At 40.5% G+C, this 20,991-nt stretch overlaps 1 protein-coding gene across 2 annotated transcripts in view; it reads left to right on the top strand.

Moving 5' to 3' along the window:
• The first annotated feature begins 5,472 nt into the window (after window positions 1–5,472).
• LOC105924144 (ral guanine nucleotide dissociation stimulator) overlaps window positions 5,473–20,991 on the top strand; it is a 75,032-nt gene continuing 59,513 nt past the window's right edge. The window contains exon 1 of one of the 2 annotated variants that reach the window (XM_036144325.1): window positions 5,473–6,130. In XM_036144325.1, coding sequence (XP_036000218.1) covers window positions 6,110–6,130 — 21 coding nt within the window. In that variant the 5' untranslated portion in view covers window positions 5,473–6,109. Of the gene's footprint in view, window positions 6,131–16,646; window positions 17,210–20,991 lie in introns of those variants that run through there. The other variant, XM_036144324.1, reaches the window with a different exon arrangement.

The following is a 20,991-nucleotide window of genomic DNA, read 5'->3' as shown; positions in this document are numbered from 1 at the left end:
TCTAGTCCAGGGTTCTGCAACCTGCAGCTCTTTGGACCACACAAAGTGACTCTTAATAATTTTAGCTGTAAAAGATTGAGAACAAACTAATGTGTCTAAATATAGATATGATATCAAATGCAGGTTTTAGCTTCTTTGTTTTTTAATACACTAATTGTATTGAATCCCAACTACAGAATGACAAAAAAGTACCAGCAATTATTTTAGAATCATTTTTCTTGTCATTAAATTGGAACCTGTTCTTTTTTTCCCCACAGAAGAAAAAAAGAAATATGCATCCAGTTTTTGCAAATGTTTTTTCTATTTCTGTTTCTTTCTTTTTATTGATTTACCTTCCCGTTTCCCAAATGGAATCTAAACCGTTATCTGCTTTCCCGAAGCCTTTTTAGCTTATAGCTTTCATTTCATCGCATTCCTTCATGTTGGTACACAACAGAACTGAATGTCTATTCCACACCTAAATAAGCTGAATAAACTCTGATGAATTTCAAATACAAGGCCTTTCCCTATAGTTTCCTTTTGAGTGAATGTTTTCTATTGCGGCTTCTTTAGTAAAACCTTTTTCATTTACCTTTTTTTTATCATTCTCCTCTTTTGTTTCCAAATTCAGCACACGATCAATTTACATTCAGCATTAAATAAAATAAAACAAAACAGGAAAACGTTTGCTTGGAAGCGATTCTTCTAACGGTCCTTCTCTTATTGTGTTGAGTTTCTTCTTTATTTTTCGTCTTTGGTTTTGAATAGTTTTGCCCAGTTTTCTTCCATTTGTGTTTGCTGTAGTCTCAGGCGTCAAATTTTCCATCCTCCTTTTCCCATTTTCACGTTATAGTTTTCTTACTAACTAATAACGTCATCTTAATCAAATGCATAACCTTTACGCTTACCTTTTCTTTGATATTGTTAAAATTGCAGGAACACAGAGATTTAAGTAGTTTAGGCCCCTTGTTTCATTACATCAAACAAGTAAAAATAAAAAAAGCAGATGATAACCCAATAATATACATTTTACTAAATAACCCAGTAACTCTGTCTCTATTTGGTCAGCTGTTTACTGGCTACCACCTATAAGCTATTTTCCATTATTCTGTATTTCAGGTCTGTTCCTACTGTTCACGTTGTCATGATGTACATAGATACCAGATCCACATACCTCACATACATAACACCCGTAATACTTATTTATTTCAGCATTATCTGCACTCATCACACTGAACATGTATGTTTATATGTGTATGTGCTCCTAGACATCACTTCCTCCTGCTATGTGAACATAATAATAACAATAATGGTAACAATAATTAACTCCTGCATCCTTCACACTCTTCTCGTTGCACTATTCCATTATTGTCTCAATCTGTCCATGTGTTTATAATGTGTTCAAATATGTTCTCTATACTGCAGACTGAGTATGATTGTTATTGCAGCATTGTTGTGTTATTGTATTATTCTATAAGAATCAAAAATCTTGTTTTATTATTTTATCTCCATGAGCTCAGAATTCACACGTAACATACAGACACAAAACAAGAAATAATGTTTGAAAAGCATCCTGTTTGACAGCATCAGTGCAGAAGTGAAAATAGGACAGCACAGATGATGCGTGTATTCCTCCAGATCAGCATCCTCCTGCTATACTACAGGACTGTCTCAGAAAATTAGAATATTGTGATAAAGTTCTTTATTTTCTGTAATGCAATTAAAAAACATGAAATGTCATACATTCTGGATTCATTACAAATCAACTGAAATATCTCAAGCCTTTTATTGTTTTAATATCGCTGATTATGGTGTACAGCTGAAGAAAACTCAAAAATCCTATCTCAAAATATTAGAATATTTCCTCAGACTAAGTAAAAAAATAAAAATTATAACAGCAAAACAAAATCAAACATTTGAAAATGTCCATTAATGCACTCAGTACTTGGTTGGGAATGCTTTTGCACAGATTACTGCATCAATGCGGCGTGGCATGGAGGCAATCAGCCTGTGGCATTGCTGAGGTGTTATGGATGCCCAGGATGCTTCAATAGCAACCCTAATATTTTTCTGAGACAGTCCTGTATAAGCGACCCAAAGCAAAAACAACATTTCTCTTTCTGTTTTATGCATTCAAACACAAACGAGGCGTGTTCGCACACGCATATTGTAAGTACTGGTGATCCCGATATTCAGCTGGACACAGAGTTACATTCTCCTAAAAGGGTTTATTTTTGATGGAATGAGTAATGGCGGGTGAGGCAGACAAGCAGAACCCGACTAGGCAGATGAGTAATGACTGATGGTGCAGGGATGAGCAGGGAACCAGAAGATGCAAGTAGTGACAGACCAGGCGATGTGGACCAGGGAACCACCAGAACGGGCAGAGCAAGCGGCTGGAAGTCACAGGGAAACAGACAGAAGTGCAGCGTGCAGACATGGGCAACCTTTAACAGGAGAGTCCAGCTGGCTGAGCACACAGGAACTGGTGGAGGCAAAGCACATCACACTGGATGAGACGAGAAGAAACGTTCTGGCAGGGATGAGATGGCTGAAGCAGGTATATGTAGACAGGTTACGTTTACAACTGGAAATCCAGAAATTTAGACTCCAGAGTACAACAGAGAAGACAAAATATTTCAGGAACCCAGTGTAGTGGCAATTGTTTGTCAAACCAAACTTTCAATAAAAGTTCCTCCAGCCACTAAGAGGCACTGGGGTCCAGATTCCATACGCAGGCAAAAGAAGCTGTGATGTCCAAATTTGTTGATTGTTCAGGAAGGTTTATTTATGTTTCCTTTCAGCCACAATTACAGACTTCAAACTTTCCTTTGTTCTCACTCTGTCAATCACACTCTGCTCTCTTGCTCTGGTAAAAACCATAGGCCCCAAACCCAAATGCCTTGCTGGTCCCTTACCAGGCCCCTATACTTATAGAAAAGTGGACTAACCCACATCACTTCCTGTCCAAAAAATAAATAAATAAATAAATAAATAAACCAAAAAATTAAACAAAATCAACAATTATTGACCTACAAATAAATAGGACAATAATTGTTGTAAATAATACAAAAAAATATATACATTCAAGAATTAACTAACAAAATTCAAATGAATAAAGAAATCAGGAATAAATAGCTCCAACACCCAGCCTTAATCCTCCAGAAACTGAACTCTGAATAAATACCATCTACAGTTGAAGTCAGGAGCTGAATTAAGGAACATTGCCCAAATCAACTGACTTTGGCGGGTGCTCTTCTTCTTTTCTAATTTGTTTTGTAGACGCCAACAAAACATTTCCATACAGAAAAGTAAATCAGAGTTCTTCTTTTAAGTCTGTTAGAGCCCTGGAACATATTTAATAATAGTCTAAGCTACAATCTTTTATTCCAAGTATCTGTGAGCTTTATTCTGAAAGTTCATTGCACTGCTGCATTTTCTCTCTGTTTATTAAGATGTAAGAAAGGATGATTGTCTTGTTCCATGAATATTAGGTTCTTGGGTTTTTCTTGTGTCTTAATTTTTTTCATGTTATGAGGTGTTGCCTTCCTGGTTCCTTTCTTAGTTTGTTTCTTAGTTCATTTTGTGCTTTGTTTTGTAGATTGTGTATTATTTTCTATTATGTCTCTGTCAGATCTCCCCCTTGGTTTAATTTTTTTGTATCTCTGTTCAGCTCTGTTCATGTTAATTAGTCCCCCTTCCTCAGTTTCTCCCCAGCTGTATCTCATTATCATATGATTAAATCACATTCAATGTCATTTTCCACTTGTCCCTCAGTATATCTGCTCAACGGCTCTTGTTGTTCTTCATTCTTCATTTAACTACCATTTACTCTATTGCTCTGTTTCCCTGATGGTTTCTCCCATATTGGTCCTGTTTCTTGTTCCTTTTGTGTCAGCATTGTAATGTTTGTTTATTTTGTTATAAAAGAGTATTTGCTTCATTTCTCTGGCTCTTCTTTCTTTTGTGTTATAAACCTTTTAAGCATTTCTCAAGTGTCCTTATTGTTTTTTTGCACAAGGGTCTCTAATTAACATAATGACAAAGATTCCTTTAGAACAGTGATTCATTTTTGGCATCTTAATGTTATAAAAAAGAAAGCTCTCTATGGATTAGAAAATCCTAAAGTTTATGTTCATGTGACATCATTTTCAAAAATACCCAGTGCCAAGCAGCTGAAAAAGCATTTCTTTGTTTCCATTTAATCTGAGGATCACTCTGGCAGCTCCTGCCTGCACCACTGTGTATGGTTCCAGGTTCTTTTGGACATTCCCAACATACTTTTGTCTAAAAAAAGCCAAAAAAGAAACATTTTATGAAGACCAGGAGCTTTAAAGTAAACATTATGCACTATTAATGAGTTTGCCATAGACTCCTTAATGTTTCCAAATATTTGATAATATTTTCAAGAATAATTTCTAAAACTTGGACACCCTAGTATGAATCCCACAGTTCACATTAATGGGATTAAACATATTTGTATGTATGTGTATGTATATGTATATATTTGCTGTTTTCATAGAACAAAGTATAAAACAAAATGCTTCACAGAAATTATAAGACAGAAAACATTAGAGTCTAAAACACAAGAAAATTATCAACCAAAAAAGATAATGGTAGCAAAAAAGATAAGTATCTGTTTGATTAGGCATGGAGAAAGTCATAAAAATAAATATTTAAAAGTATTAAAATTTTCTTTGTAATCCTTATTTTACACTTAAAATTAAATAACTTCTAAACACAATGAAAAGATCAAAATATTTGTGATAAAATCTATCGTCATGACAAACAACAGAATTATCAAAATTAATACCGGGTAATATTATTAATAGATAAAATACAAAATAAAATAACAACAAATGGATAATATACCACATGGTAAAATAGCTAATAATGAAAAGGGAAAGAAAGTAATGAGAAATAAATAGATAGAAAAGTCAAACCGTATTGATGCATCTTTATTTATCTAAGCAGCGTTATCACAGATCCTTCCTCCCAGCAGCTGTTAGACTTTAGAACCATCGCTGCTCCCAACAAACTCAATGTTTCCATCCTTTTTGTTTTTTTCTTTCTTATAGTCTGTTTTTGTTTTTATCCACAATTAGGCTTATACATGCACAATTTCCACGTTTCTTTTTTAAAACCACCCTACTTCTTTAAACACTTTTAATTAAGTATACTGTTTTTAATAATTTTATAGTTTTTTATTTTTGTTATGTCGTAAATTTGCCGTTTGCTGCTGGTACGTCAGAATTTCCCCCACTGTGGGACGATAAATGACATTTCTATTATTTTCTATTAGTTGCTTGTATACATACTGTATTTGTGAAGAATTATCAAAAACAATAAAACTAAAATATAATACAATAATAAAATGTATAAATGGTTGACTAAATCTAATAGAAAGTGAAGGGAGACGCGTTGAAGTTGGCCAATTATCGCCGTCGGAACGCTCACATCATGATGCGTTCAGGAGCATCGTAAATCCCAGTAACTCCTCGGACCGCAGCAGCAGCTGCAGCAGCGGCCGGAGCGCAGAGACTCTCCCCCCATTAAAGCGTCGCTGCTCGGATCTCTTCTGTCTCTTCTTCTGCCTCCTCCCGGACCCCACCGCAGCCCCCAGCCCCTCAGCAGGATGTCGGTACGCGGTCAGGCATTGTCGGGGCGAGCCGAGTCCAGCGGACGCCTCCGCCGCGGATTTTTTCGAGCGTGACTGGAAGGCAGCGGCGCGGCGATGGATGCGGTTCCGAGGAGACGAACCGAATTGTGATTTTTCTCCGGGATTAGCCGGCTAACGCTAGCCCGGCTAGCGACCCCTTAGCTCGGCGGTTGGGTTCTGCTCTCCCTCCCTTCCCTTCACCGCTGGGTTCATCCACAAAACAACAATAAATCAAGGATTTTTGTTTATTTATTTATTGACGTGAAGACATGTCGGAGACGTCCCGGTCCAGCGGAGCCCATCCCAGCGGGGTTCTAGCCTCCCAGCGGCGCCGCTAGCTAGCCGAGAGCACCGATAACCTTCATCTTCGCCTCCATCCTTGTTTTCCTCTGGTTCGCCCGTGAAGATGCTGGCAGGGACGGCGTGTGTCTGACGGCGGAGCCGCTCCACGGAGGTCATGAGACGGAGAGAATGATCATGCTGGAGAAACAGGTAAGGAGCCAGCAGCCCTATATTTTTTTTTTGCGGGTTCCCAAAGCCCGGTTCTGGTCGGGGCTCCGTCCCCCGCAGCAGGTTCATCTCCGCCGGATCTTTGTTCCGAGGTTCCTCCGTGTCCCTCCCCGGGTTCTTTGGTCACGATGCCTGTGGAAAAACGAGGCGCCATCATTTACACGCCCGCTGCTTCACAGGAAAACCCAGCAACACATGAAATAAATGGAGTCCTCTGATTAAAAATGTAGAATAAAAAGCAATTTAACGGACATTTAAACCCATCTTGTACAGCGGTGAAGGTAGGATGGAGCTGTGGTCCCTCCAGGTTCTGCAGTCATGTCATGACTTATAGGGTCAATTCAATTCAGTTAAATTTTATTTATATAGCGCCGATTCATGATGCATGTCATTTTAAAGTTTTTTGCAAAGTCAGACTCCATCAGATCCTCCAGGTTGGTGAGAAAGTTTCCTCTCTAAGGAAACCCAGCAGGTTGCATCAAGTCTCTCCAAGCAGCATTCACTCCTCCTGAAAGAGCGTAGAGCCACAGTGGACAGTCGTCTGCATTGTTGATGGCTTTGCAGCAATCCCTCATACTGAGCATGCACGAAGCGACAGTGGAGAGGAAAACTCCCCTTTAACAGGGAGGAGAACCTCCAGCAGAACCAGAACCAGGCTCAGTGTGAACGCTCATCTGCCTCGAACCACTTAGAGAAGACAGAGCAGAGACACAGAAAGCACAGAAGCTCACATTGACCCAGGAGTACTTTCTATGTTATAGCAGATGATCAGCCTCCCCTAATGATGTCACAGCTGAAATGGTCAAAAGAACCAGATCCAGTGAGTGTATTTCTTTTTTCTAGATTTCAGCAGGAAAATAAGATGATCTGCCAACTAAATAAGATATATATTTTTTTGCACTTTAAACAAACAACTCGTCTCCATCGTCTTATTTCAAGTGCAGTTTATCTGATTGTTTTATTTCAGGGGTCCAAACACTCATTCCATTGGCAGATAATCTCATTTACCTGCTCAAAACGAGAAAAAAAAAATACACTCATGTTGAAGAACATTGTACTTATACGTCTGTAGACCTCCAGAATGAGCTGCCAGGAGGATGTTGCTGGTGAGATGCACTGCAAAAACAGAACTAAAAATAAGTAAAATTTTCTTGAAATTAGTGTATTTGTACTTAAATTAAATTGAGCAGGTAAATAAGATTATCTGCCAATGGAAGGAGTAATTTTACCCCTAAAATAAGATAATTAGATATAATGCACTTGAAATAAGTTGATGGAGATGCGTTGTTCCTATTTTAAGTGCAAAACTCTTATTCCATTGGCAGATTATCTTACTTACCTACTCAAATAAAGTACAAATACACTCATTTCAAGAAAATTATCAACTTATTTTTAGTTAAGTTTAGTCGTTGTGGGTGTCCGACCCCTCCATGGGTGGATGAGTTGCCCATGTGGCGTTTTAGGGGTCATCTGTGCTCTCTGGGTTCCCTGCTGAGGTCCTGAGGGTTCAGAGGCAGCTTTCCTGATCCTCTCCACGCTCTCAGATTCTCATCTACTCGTGAATTTCTCCAGCCCGTGCACGGCCAGCAGCTCTGCGACGCATCAGACGTTCCCCGCGTCTGCTCGCCGCCTGTGGAGACGGAGGACCGGCTCTTGGCCGCGATGCGTTTGTGTGTCTGTGTGGGAGTTGGAGCCGGCGATGTTTTGAGGCGTATGCCGCCCAGTGCATGCTGGGATATGTTTGTGCATCAGACATTAGATAATGGGTTGGAGAACCTGCAGAGGTATTTCTGATTTCTGAGGTATTGCTGCTTTATATTAATAAAAGACGTTCCCTCTGCCTGCTCGGGTTCTGACACATCTCCCACGTGTTTATTCGTTCTAAATCTTAACCGTCTGTCCGGTTATCATATATTCTCCGTTTGCTGAGTTCATCCTGAATCCCACTGAGACGCCTCCGCTGATGGAATCGCTGATGGTTTTTAAAGCCAATCACTGTAAACTCTTTACCATCTGATGAACAAACGGAATATTTACCAGGGCTGCGTATCATCTGACTCCAATATCGATATTTATTACTTTCAAATTAATGTTCAAAGTCATTAAATGACAAAACCAGCCAAATATTATAATCATGGTTAATTTATATGAACACTGATATATTAACAGGAAAATAAAGTGCATTTGGTTCAATGCGTTTAACATGTCACAGAAACCAAAAATGTGCCAAACGTCTGTGTCAGGAGTTGTCCTGATGAACCTGAACACAACCACACACACAGCTCAGTTTCTGAGAGTTTATTGGAGGTTAGATGGGTTGAGAACAATAACGTTTTTCAGCTATAACTTTAAATATCCGCTCTTTGTCGTGTATTTAATTGAATATAGACTAAAAATTATTCAGAATTCGTTGCATTCTGTGTTTATTTACATCAGAGGTTGTATTGCTGAGTCGGGTCTCTTGTTCTAAGCGGTTCCACCAGAACCCGGTAGAGGTGTCTCTAAGCAGCAGAGTTACACCAGAATGTGTGGCTTTAGATCTCAGATCTGAATGTGATTTTTTTTTTTTTTTTTAAATTTAAAATAACCCATTTTTTTTAAATGTTTTTGCAAAGGTGCTAAATCCAGTCTAATTCCACACCGCTTTCCTTAAAGTCCTGAAACGAGCGGTCGTTAAGCCGTTTAATCGATTTATACATTAATACAAGATTTCCGATGATGGCGAGGCGTCGTGTACAATGTAAATAAAAATAGAATGCAATGATTTGCGAATACTTTTCATCCTAAATTCAGTTAAATATATGAGAAAGAGCAGATATTTACAGTTCATGCTGACAAACTTTATCGTTCTTTTGCAGATCTTGTTGCTAAAAGTCCCAGCAGTCATTGAACGCGTTGCAGGCGTCCCAATTCATGAACGAATGTTTGCAAAAGAACAATAAAGTTTTTCAGTTAGAACTTTAAATATTCGCTCTTTGTCGTGTATTTAATTGAATTTAGGCTGAAAATTATTCAGAAATCGTTGCATTCTGTGTTTATTTACATCAGGAGTTGTATTGCTGAGTCGGGTCTCTTGTTCTAAGCCAACGGTGTCCAAACTTTTCCGCTATTGGGCCAAAATTGTTAAAAAAAATAAATAACAAAACCAAAAATACTAACCCTGCCTTGCAGAATATGATCATTCTAAGAAAATATATTAAACTTTATTCAGCCTATTTTATTAAATGAATTCCAATCAGATTTTAAGGCACCAAAGTCTCCCTATTTACTATGAAATTAAAGCAAATGTAAAAAGTGTGCTTATTAAAAGACAGATGTTTTATGTTGGGCTGAACATTCAATCAAACATCCAATTGTAAGATTTTAACTTGTCTATAATAGATTTATCCCAATTAAAAATAAAAAGTTTCCATCTGAAATAATAAAATAATGAAATTCAGTCGGAGTCCTTTAGAGTTGAAGGGCCGCACAGAATCAGCACAGGGGCCACAGATGCACTGCAAAAAGGCAACTCAAGTAAGTAATATTTTCTTGATATTTTTGTATTTTTTCTTGATTTGAGCAAGTAAACAAGATTATTTGGCAATGGAATAAGATGTTTGCACTTAAAATAAGAACAATTCATCTCCATAATCTTATTTCAAGTGCAGGATATCTAAGTATCTTATTTTAGGGGTCAAATTACTCATCCCATTGGCAAATAGTCTTATTTAGCTGCTCAAATTGAGGAAAAATACACTAATTTCAATAAAATTTTACTTGCTTTTAGTTCCCTTTTTGCATTGTGGCCCCCGGGCCACAGTTTGGACACCCGTGTTCTAAGCGGTTCCACCAGAACCTGGCAGCCGTGTCTCTAAGCGGCAGATTGACACCAGGATGTGCGGCTTTAGCTCAGATCTGAAGGTGATTCTTGTTTCTGTAAAGCTGCTAAATCCAGTCTAATTCCACGTTGCTTTCCTTAAAGTCCTGAAACGAGCCGCCGGGTTCTGTGAGGAGAAGAATCTGGGTCACAGGTTGCTCTGCTGTCTCCTCCGTGTTGACCTCCGCTTCCCGTCGCTGGCCTCCTTGATGCTTATCTCCCGTCGCTGCGTTTCCAAATCCGTCTTTTTCCGGCCAGCGTGGGGTTCTGAGATAAAAAAAGATTTCTTTTTTTTTTTGTTTCTTTTTCTCTGCGTTTCCAACCTTGACTCCGCTCTGAGCGTATCGGCCTCCTTTTGTCTGATGGAATGTGGTGAGGAACCGACTTCTCCTCGCTGCGTTTTTTATTCCCGAGGGTTTTTTCCATTTGCTTTTGTTTGCTACATTAGTTCGGTTGTTGCGTCAGAAAGACTCGTCCTTGAAACGCTTCTGGCTGAAGAAGCTGAAAGCAGGACGGAGTCACCGGTGAGGCGGAGCAGAGCGTCCGTCCTGCTCCTCTCCAGATGCTCCGGCCGACTTTCTCATTTAGTGCCGACCGGAGGATTTCCCTCGGTTTGCTCCCCTGACACATTTACAGGACTGTCTCAGAATATTAGAATATTGTGATAAAGTTCTTTATTTTCTGTAATGCAATTAAAAAACATGAAATGTCATACATTCTGGATTCATTACAAATCAACTGAAATATTGCAAGCCTTTTATTGTTTTAATATCGCCGATTATGGCGTACAGCTGAAGAAACCCAAATATCCTATCTCAAAATATTAGAATATTTCCTCAGACCAAGTAAAAAAAAATTCTAACAGCAAAACAAAATCAAACATTTGAAAATGTCCATTAATGCACTCAGTACTTGGTTGGGAATCCTTTTGCACAGATTAGTGCATGAATGCGGCGTGGCATGGAGGCAATCAGCCTGTGGCATTGCTGAGGTGTTATGGATGCCCAGGATGCTTCAATAGCGGCCTTTAGCTCATTTGCATTGTTGGCTCTGGTGTCTTTCAGCTTCTTCTTCACAATAGCCCACAAATTCTCTATGGGGTTCAGGTCAGGGGAATTGGCAGGCCAATCAAGGACAGTAATGCCATGGTCAGTACACCAGTTACTGTGAGAATCTGATGTCGTCTCTTAACCACTACCATACTTGTGATTTAGTTTACTGAACCAAGCTGAGTGTTTTACAAGGCTCAGGAAACCCTGCAGTGTTTCCAGTTAATTAGACGATTCAAGTGATTAGTTGAATATCCTACTAGTATACTTTTTCACAATATTCTAATATTTTGAGATGGATATTTGGGTTTCTTAAGCTGTAAGCAATAATCAGCGATATTAAAACAATAAAAGGCTTGCGATATTTCAGTTGATTTGTAATGAATGTACAATGTATGACATTTCATGTTTTTTAATTGCATTACAGAAAATAAAGAACTTTATCACTATATTCTAATTTTCTGAGACAGTCCTGTATAATCACGTCTCTCAGTTCTTCGTATCAGGACTCAGGTTGGTTTGTCCTCCATCTTCAGACACATGGGAGGTAGAAAAAGAACATGAGCTTTACATGGAAAGGATTACATCTGGCTTTACAAATCTCTCCTTTTTAACGAAAAAAAAAAACACCCATTAACCTGTATTTTAAGCTGAAAGAGGATGAAGTTCCCTTCCTGTAGTCTTTTAAGCACTAATCCAACAAAACTTTTTGATCTTAAAATAATTCAGGAAACACGTGACGTGATTTTCCCAGATTTTTCTCCCTGTTTTCTGTAATCATGACGTCCCCTCTTCGCTCCGGCAGCATTTTAGCGTCTCTGTCGCTGAAATCTGTATCAGCTCTGATTTATCAGAGTCAGGGAGACTCCAGCCAAAGTGACCGAATGCCTTCCTGGAATAAATACAGGACTCTTAAAATGTGACAACCTGCTAAATGTTGCGTTCGACCTGTTCTTTGTGATCATTGATGTTGGACTCAACACGCTTCCTGCAGCTCTAACATTAAATCCTGATCTTGGTGGCGTTTAATCTGAACCCCTCCGCTGAAAACATCACAACATGCTGGCAGCCGTGATGTTCTGCATAAAGGAGAGCCTCGCTGCAGAAAGCAGCCAGCAGGGAGGAAAAGGAGTGTGAAAATGCTGCTTTTCTAAGTTCCTGCCGCCTGTAGCTGTGCTGCAGCAGCCATAGTTCCTCTGTTAACAGGACGAAGAGGAGGCCAGGTGTAATGATGCATCACACGGATCGGCCGATGCCCATACAACAACAAAAAACGCAAATATCACCCAAAATATCGGCCGACCGATGTTTATTTTGAGCCTGAAAAGAACTTTCCACCGGCTCAGAGGACATAAACATTCTCCATCGTCTGGTTGTACCGCGGCGCCATCAGAAAACAAGATGGTGACCTCCTTTGGCTCCATTGCTGCTCCTTGTTTTACTTAGTGTTGTCTCTCTGGTTTCCTAGTCTTGGTTGACCAGGTTGGTTGGTCCTGGTTCTGGTAAATAAACACAAAGGTGCTTCATTCTATAACAAATAGAGCAACAGCGACGATTAAAACGCAAGAATAGAACATAACAAGCCAACAGGGTGTGATCATTTAATCAGAAAACCTTTTTTTATGCATCCAGAGTGAACTACAGGCGTCGTATGGTGACTGGGCCTTTAATGTTGTGTAATATCAGCTGTTTGTGGAGGAAACAGAGCTCAGGCTTCAGTAAACGACGTTTTAACGTGTCTCTGTTCTCAGGCCTGGACGTATTTCTGGGTTTTCCTGCGTTTAACGGGTTCAAATTCGCTCGTCTCACATGATCTGACCACTGGTGTTCCTCTGCAGGAAGCGGACCTGCAGGTCGCTCTCTGGCTTCCTGTCCTGGCTGCTGGGTGTCTGTAGAGGAGGGAGGAAGAGGAGGGGGAGTGAGCCGAAGAGCCAATGGAGGCCCGGCTTTGCCTCCCTGTTTCCATGACAGCCGCTCTCTCGCAGTATTCAGCCGTGGGACGGCCTCTGCATCTGAAAACGGTTCCCAGCGGCGGCTCAGAGCCTCACGTTCTCCTCCTTCAGCTGCAGCTTCACTCCATCTCCTTCCTCCTTCCTCCGCCGCGCGTTTCCCCTCCTCTAAAGCGGCGGCGGCTCGTCTCCGCTCGCCGCGGCGCTCTTAAGTCCACACGCCGAGCATCATTTGCATCTGAAGGAGGGCTAGATTTTAAATTCTTTAAGACCACAAAGCTTGAAAACGGCTGAATTATTTAAAGCAGCCGTCCTCTAAAGATGCAAATATTAGCTTAGAGCGTAAAAAAGAAACAAAAACGGCTGAATATCACAGACGATGACGCTAAAATGAGTTCAGTTTGAGACTTTTAGGCTGAGATTAAAACGCAGATTAAAGACGCAGTTCTGAAAAAAACAACAACCTGCGCTTCCTTCCTGTCGTCGCTCGGCCATTTGGGTTAAAAGCCGTCTGACCTACATGACGTGGAGTTTGAGGTAAAATGTGGGCTCAGAGCTGCAGACGTGATAAGAAGCGTTCTCTGCTGGGGAATCCTCAGCTAAAGGCGACCAAAGGAAGCAGCTGCAGAGTTTTTCTGTTAACAGCCTCCGCTGCCGAGAAGCTGCGTGTTTTTTTTTTTTATTGTGTCGTTTCTTTCTGGTGGCGTAATGAATGATTGTGGAGATCGCTGACGAGCAAAAAAAAGCTTAAATTTAGGTCTTACCGTCACAGGATGCCAGATTTGGTTTATAGAAAAGTGTTCCTGCAAAAAAAGGGAACTCAGAGTAAAATCTTCTTCAAATGAGTGCATTTGTTGGTTTGAGCAGGAAAGTTTAAACGATCTTATTTTAGGGGACAAAATTGGCAGTGAATCCTAATTTTCTGCTCAAATCAAGGACAAATACACTCAATTCAAGAAGATTTTACTTACTTTTTAAGTTTGCTTTTTGTAGTGAGTTACATATTTATGGTAAAATAAGTCTGCAATGCAAAAACGGAACAAAAAATAAGTAAAATGTTCTTAAAATTAGTGTATCTGTCCTTGATTTGAGCAGGTAAATAAGATAATCTGCCAATAGAATAAGACTTTTGCACTTAAATAGGAACAACTCATCTCCAACATCTTATTTTCAAGTGCAGAATGTCTAATTATCTTATTTTAGGCATCAATATACTCATTCCATTGGCAAATGATCATATTTACCTGCTCAGATCAAGGACAAAAACACTATGTTTAAGAACATTTTGCTTATTTTTAGATCCGTTTTTGCTGTGTGTCAGCTCATGATGATGATGGCATCTGGAGTGTCAGACGTTTACATTAATTTAAAGCTCTTTATTAGTCGATTCACGTCCAGATCCAGTCCAGTTCAGTCCGATTAGAGCTGCGCAACGCGTTGAATCTCCCTCATCATCCCAATATCTGCGATTGCTTTTTGCAATTTTAGGTTGGATATAATGAGCACCTTTACATGAAAGTAAGGTTTTTATTTTGCAGTTAGAGGGACTCCAAAAACTTTACAGGACAAGAAAGGAAAAACCAAAAGAAATACGAAATAAAAAGCTCTAAAGTTCAGCAAAAAAAGTGTTAAAATACAGATGGAAACGGAGCAAAAGAGAAACATTCTAAGTCACGTTAATGTGGCTAAGATGCTGAAGCTGAAAGGCGATGATGGGAGGAGAAAGCAAGGCTGGACGATATATGGAGCAAAAGCGTATTGATAAAATAGAAATCATATGGATCAATATCGATAATTATCAACAAATTCAAAACATAGATTTTAAGTACAGCCCTGACCATTTTATGCTGTTGCTTAGCAACCTCTTTTTTAGATACAGACAAAAACACTGAATTCAAACTCAACCATTTTTTTTCAACCAACTGTTTTATCAAATCTGCAAGTTTTTAAAAAAGAAAAAAAGAACGTGTTCTCTCTGAACTCTTTGAAGGGGGCGGAGCTTAGTTCCTGGGTCTGCGTTGTGATTGGTTGGGAGGATGTAATGACGATAATATTAACCTACATGACTAGAATACATAAAGAAGAAAAACTGTTATTTTATTGAACTTTTTATTGTCTTTTTTCTATCATCGACATACAACTATGGATCGATATTTATCATTATTGAATTATCGTCCAGCTCTAGGAGAGAGAGAGAGTCGGGAAGATGCTGCCTGATTAGTCGACAGCAGTGGATCAGAGTCGGCTTTGGTGGAAAGCTTTAAACAAAACGACCGTTTGAATCAGACTAAATAGACGGATGTGAAAGGAAAAGCATCAGGAAGCCCCGACCTCTGCTTCTCCAGAAGGTTAAAGGTTTGCTGGCCTACCTGTAGAGCTCACCTGACTGTTTGTTTGTTGTGTGGCAGAAATCTCTTAATTACTTCACCAATTAGCCATCTGTGAGATCTCAGCCCTGCTGCCGGGTTGGACAGATTTCTGATTCACTGCGTCGCGGCGAGGCGTGACTTCTGCCCGTTTTAAAGTGCAGACGTACGTCTTTCAGCCTTCAGGACAGATTTACAGTTTTAACACCATGACTGTTTGCTTGTGTGGTGAGAGGAGTGATGCTGTGGGCCTCTTCCTGCTCTCGGTGGGAACCACCACGACCCCCCGGTTCTCTCGCACTGCAAAAAGGGAACTAAAAGTAAGTAAAATTTTCTTGAAATTAGTGTATTTTTCCTTGATTTGAGCAGCTACGTACAACTATTTGCCAATGAGATGAGTATATTTACCCCTAAAATAAGATCAATTAGACATCCTGCACTTGAAATAAGATGATGGAGATGAATTGTTCTTATTTTAAGTGCAAACATCTTATTTCATTATTTAGCTGCTCAAATCAAGGACAAATACACACATTTCAAGAACATTTTACTTGCTTTCTTGCAGTGTGGTTACTTTACGACTCTCTGGTTCTTGCTCAGCATCTTCTGCCACCGGGGCTGATAGAAGGCGGTCGCTTGCTGGGTTTGTGGGAGCTTCTGAATTTTTCCCCCTTCATGCCCCACAGCTCCATGTTGCACAGTAGAGCGTCTGTCTCTGGATGCACGAAGCGGAGCGACGCTCTGCAGCAGCTGCACTGCAAAAAGGGAACTAAAAGCAGGTGAAGTCCTCTTAAAATTAGTGCATTTTTCATTGGTTTGAGCTTGTAAATCAGACTGTTTGCCAATGGAATGAGATTTTCGCACTTAAAATAAGAACAACTCATTTCCTTCATCTTATTTCAAGTGCAGGATGCCTGATTATCCAATTTTAGGGGTAGAGATTCTCATTCCATTGGTAAATAGTCTTATTTAGCTGCTAAAATCAAGGAAAAATACACAAATTTTAAGAAAATTTGACTTGCTTTTAGCTCCCGTTTTGCAGTGTGGACCTTAAAGGATCCAACGATGCTCATAAACACAGATTTCTGGCCCCCCCTTCAGACGACGTGAACAGGGGAAAACCCTTTTTTTTTTTTCATTAAGCGTGCTGAACTGGTCCGGATACGAGCGCGTCCGCGTCTCCTGGTGGCGTTGATGAGCGAGGAGGCGGATCCCCAGCCTCAGGAGGGAGTCGCCCCGCTCCGTCTCCACTGGCTCTCTGGCAGCTGGGCAGAGCCGCTCCATCCCCTCCGATTAGATCGCGGCGGCGTAACGAAGCAGAGATGAATTCCTCCTGGGCTCTCTCCTCTCCTCCCGTCCGGCGGACGCGGGTCTGATGTCTGCGGCGAGGAAAGCGAGCGCACTGCGCACCGCGGCGTAGCGGCTGGAGGCAGGTTTCCGAGCTGTTGGGCAATCGCCTCCAGGAGACGGAGAGAGCAGCTGCTGACAGCCGAGCCGGTCCCCGCTGGAGGAAGAGGAAGAGGAGGAGGAGGAGGAGGAGGAGGGATGAGGACGTGGAGGTGTTCCTCTCCTCTCTCTCAGTCGGTGTCAGGTCTGGTGAGAGGCAGCGGGGGACTCCCTTCCTCTTCCTCTTCTTCGTCCGCTAACCATCCCCGTCGTTTCCTCGCTGCACGTCTGCCGGCCGCAGGTGAGCGGCGGCGGCTGCTGCCAGGCGGTGGCGGCGGCGGCTGCGGCGGCGCAGCATGGACGGCAGGTCCCTGTTCAGCCTGCACAGAGCGCTGGCTCAGCCCGTCAAGATGTGCATGTTTGATTTCCCCGTCACCGTCCTGGACGACCTGGTGAGCTGCCGCCACGCTTTACCTGCCGGTTTGTTCCCCTGGGGGGGAAGGAAGCTTTTCGGGTCGGCCGGGACCGAACGTGCGGTGCAGCCTGTTGCCTTTTTTTTGCAGTGAACTGGTAAATTAGTGTTTTTCTGCATGGTTTCATGAAATATGCAGCAGCCCTGGTATGTGTTGGTGTGGAGAGAACGCAGCCAGGAGGGAGCTGCTGCTGCTGCTGCTGCTGCTGCTGCTGCACAGCTTCTCCTGTACAACGTCTGCAAACGACATAAATCTCCTTTTTTTTTTATATATATCAGGTGCGGCGTCAGATTGCATCTATATTTGTGAAGCAGTTTCTTTGTTTCCTCAGCCTGGTTGTAACTGCAGACGATAACAAAGCTCCTTCGTGTCAGAGCGGCTGTGTGCGTTGTGGAAATGTGTGTCGGTGAGTTTGGGTCAGCCCGCAGCTGCATCCGTCACGTACGGCGTGATTACCGTAAATCTTTGTTTTGTTTTTTTTTTTCTGCACGGTAAAGATCCTGCTGTGGGGCTTTCATCAGGCGTCCGGCTGAGATTAAATAGTTTATTTACTGTCTGTTTCTTATTACATCACAGTTTTAGACACATAAATGTGTTTTTTTTTTTTTCTACTACGCACATTGAAACAAAACATGAAGATGTTCCATTTAAAGAAGAAGTGTGTGTGGGTGTCAGTGGGGGGCGGTTGCTCCGGTCCCACTTTACTGTATCTGTATGGGGGGGGTGTTACAGGGTAATGTTTGTCACGTAAAAGCTGATTAGATCTGAACTTTGTTGCTCTTGTGGTTGTTCTCTGAGCAGCCAAATAGATTTTGCTGCGTCTCTTTTCCGCGCTGTACGTTGTCAGACGTTCAATCAGGTCTGCAGGCCAGAGATTAAACTTTGGACTCGTTTGCATCCTTTCTCTTGTTATCTGTTGACTTTTTCACCCCCCGCCTGACGCTCAGGCTGCCTCTGGGGTTTTAGTTGAGCTGAACGATTTTAGAACGTAATCTAATTGCAATTTTATTTTTTATCTTAAAATTGCGATTTAATGCGATTATTATTATTTTTTTAGTTTAATTTATCATGTCTTTTTAAACGCATACAAACAACAAATCAATCTGTTTCGCCACTGTGTAGATCAGGTGCTAAAAGAGCTGCTGCGTCTGAACTCGCAGCAGAAATGATTGCGTTCTGCCTACGATATATTTCAACAAAAATTGCGATTTGATTTTGACTTTTCTCTGCATTAACCACAAGCAACAAAAATGGCCTCTAAATAAAGATGTTTGTAAACAAGGACTATTTAAAACAAGAACTTTTAATGTTTCTATTAATCAGAATATTATTCAATAGAACAGCTTTTAGTTGATTTGGACATCAATCCTTGTTGAACATAAAGTCCAACCAACAAACAAGTCTATGTATTAAACTGATTGACCAGAACTTAATACTGTGGTGAGATTCCTGAAATGTTCTGGTAAAAAAGTATTGATTATATAAACTCTAAAACAAGTAATAAAATTAGATTATCTCACTGCTGAAACTGTCTTCCCTTCCATGTGGAGCAAACCCACTTTAAACATTTTACTGACACCTAAAGGACGTGTCTAATTCCCTAATTGTTCCATAGACACAAACTGCAGACCTCTGTGATTTGGAAATAGAGTTTTTTAAATTGCGATTATATTGCAAATGCGATTAATTGTGCAGCCCTAGGTTTTAGCGTAGCTTTGCTGCTGGCCGGCTCTGCTGGGGTCTTTATAACATTTATAACCTTTCTAATTTTTATAACCTTTATAATCTTTCTACCCTTTATAACCGTTATTATAACCTTTATAATTTTTATAACCTTTATAACCTTACTAACCTTTATAACCTTTCTACCCTTTATAACCTTTCTAACCTCTGCTCCTCTCGGGTACGGAGCGCGTTTGTTCCTGGGTCTGAGTTCACACCGAGGCAAACGTCTCCCCACAGGGAAGGCTTGAAGATTTTCACACCTTTTGATCCCGTCTTCATCTCATTTCCTTCGTTAAGCTTTAAAGACGACATGATGCTTCTTTTGCTTTCGTTCACATTAATGAGGATAACTGCGGCTTATTTCGCTGCCTGATGTTAAAGCTGCAGCTCAGTCTTAATCTAGAGGGTTTATTTTTCCAGAGCTTCGTTTTCAGATGTTCTTGTTGGGGCTGGACGATATGGAAAAAAAGCGTATCGATAAAATAGAAATCATGATGACCGATGTCAATAATTATCAACAAACTCAAAACATATATTTTTGCTTAGCAACCTATTTTTAGATACAGACACAAACACTGAATTCAAACTCAACCCTTTATTAAACCAACCTTTTACCAAAACTACAAGTTTTTCAAAAAAAGAGAAAAAGGTTGTGTGCTCTCTGAAGGGGGCGGAGCTTGATTCCTGAGTCTGCATTGTGATTGGTTGGGAGGATATTAACCTGCATGGTTAGAACACAAGGAAAACTTTTATTCTTTTGAACTTTTTATTGACCATTTTTGTCTATCGATCAATACATATTGTTATTGAATTATCATCCAGCCCTAAACAACAAGATGGAATCTGTTTCAGAACCGAACGCAGCAGCGTGGGAACACTTTGGAGTTGGTTTGTTTGTAATTGCTTCATCTGTAAAGAAATGTTTAATTAAGTTGAAAAACCAGCATTTCAAAAGATGTTGGAAACATTTGACACCCAATGTAAATTGCCTGGGAAAACATACTTGTCAGAAAGGGCAGTAATGTACAACATTATTTTGCCATTATCATTACGTTAGTTGAAAATACCATTGTTTATCGCAATCATTTCTGGAGCAATTTATCGTCCAGCAAAATTTGTTATGGTGACAGCCGAAGGACAATAACTGGATGGATGTTTTTTTGAGTTTGTAGGTACAAAATACTTTTCCAGCCATTAAAGACTAGAGCTGGACGATAATTCAATAACAATATATATTGATCGATAGAAAGAAATGGTCAGTAAAAAGTTCAATAGAATAAAAGTTTTCCTTCCTTATGAATTCTAGCCATCTAGGTTAATATTACAGTCATTACATCCTCCCAAGCAATCACAACGCAGACCCAGGAACCAAGCTCCGCCCTCTTCAAAGAGTTCAAAGAGCATGCATTCTTTTTGCTTTTTTAAAAACTTCTGGTAAAAAGTTGGTTGAATTCAGTGTTTGTGTCTTTATTTAAAAATAGGTTGCTAAGCAATAGCATTAAATGGCCAGGGCTGCACTTAAAATACATGTTTTTGAATTTGTTGATAATTCTGTGGATCAATATTTCTATTTTATCGATATGCTTTTATTCCTATATCGTCCAGCCCTAATAAAAACTAGAGATGCACCGATCCAGTTTTTTTCCGAGCCAATCTGATACCGATACGTGGACTGAGCGTATCGGCCGATACCGATCCGATATTTCTGGTGAATGAACTGCTTGGCATGTGAGTGAAGGCATCAGGCTTGACATTGTTAACAGAGGTTCTTTAGCATGGTGCTTTAGGAGGTGCTTATTTAAGTTTGTGGGGTTGAACTTACCAACCACCCCTCCCAACTTACCCATAGCAGATGCTGCATGTTGTGGTCGGACTTGTTGACGTATCAAGATTTAAAAGTTTCTAAATGGCTCCCTGTTGTTCTGCGTTTGCTCGTCGCTAGCTGCTCTGCTAGGCGATAATGTAACCGTTGTTTCAAACATAAAACTAGATCGCCGTGTTTGATATTAATCTCTGGAACTCACGTCCTCCCAATC

This window comes from Fundulus heteroclitus, chromosome 12 (genome assembly GCF_011125445.2).
Source record: "Fundulus heteroclitus isolate FHET01 chromosome 12, MU-UCD_Fhet_4.1, whole genome shotgun sequence".
Classification (NCBI taxonomy): domain Eukaryota; kingdom Metazoa; phylum Chordata; class Actinopteri; order Cyprinodontiformes; family Fundulidae; genus Fundulus; species Fundulus heteroclitus.
Note: the sequence above shows the minus strand (reverse complement) of the source record. Positions and strands in the feature narration are given on the sequence as shown.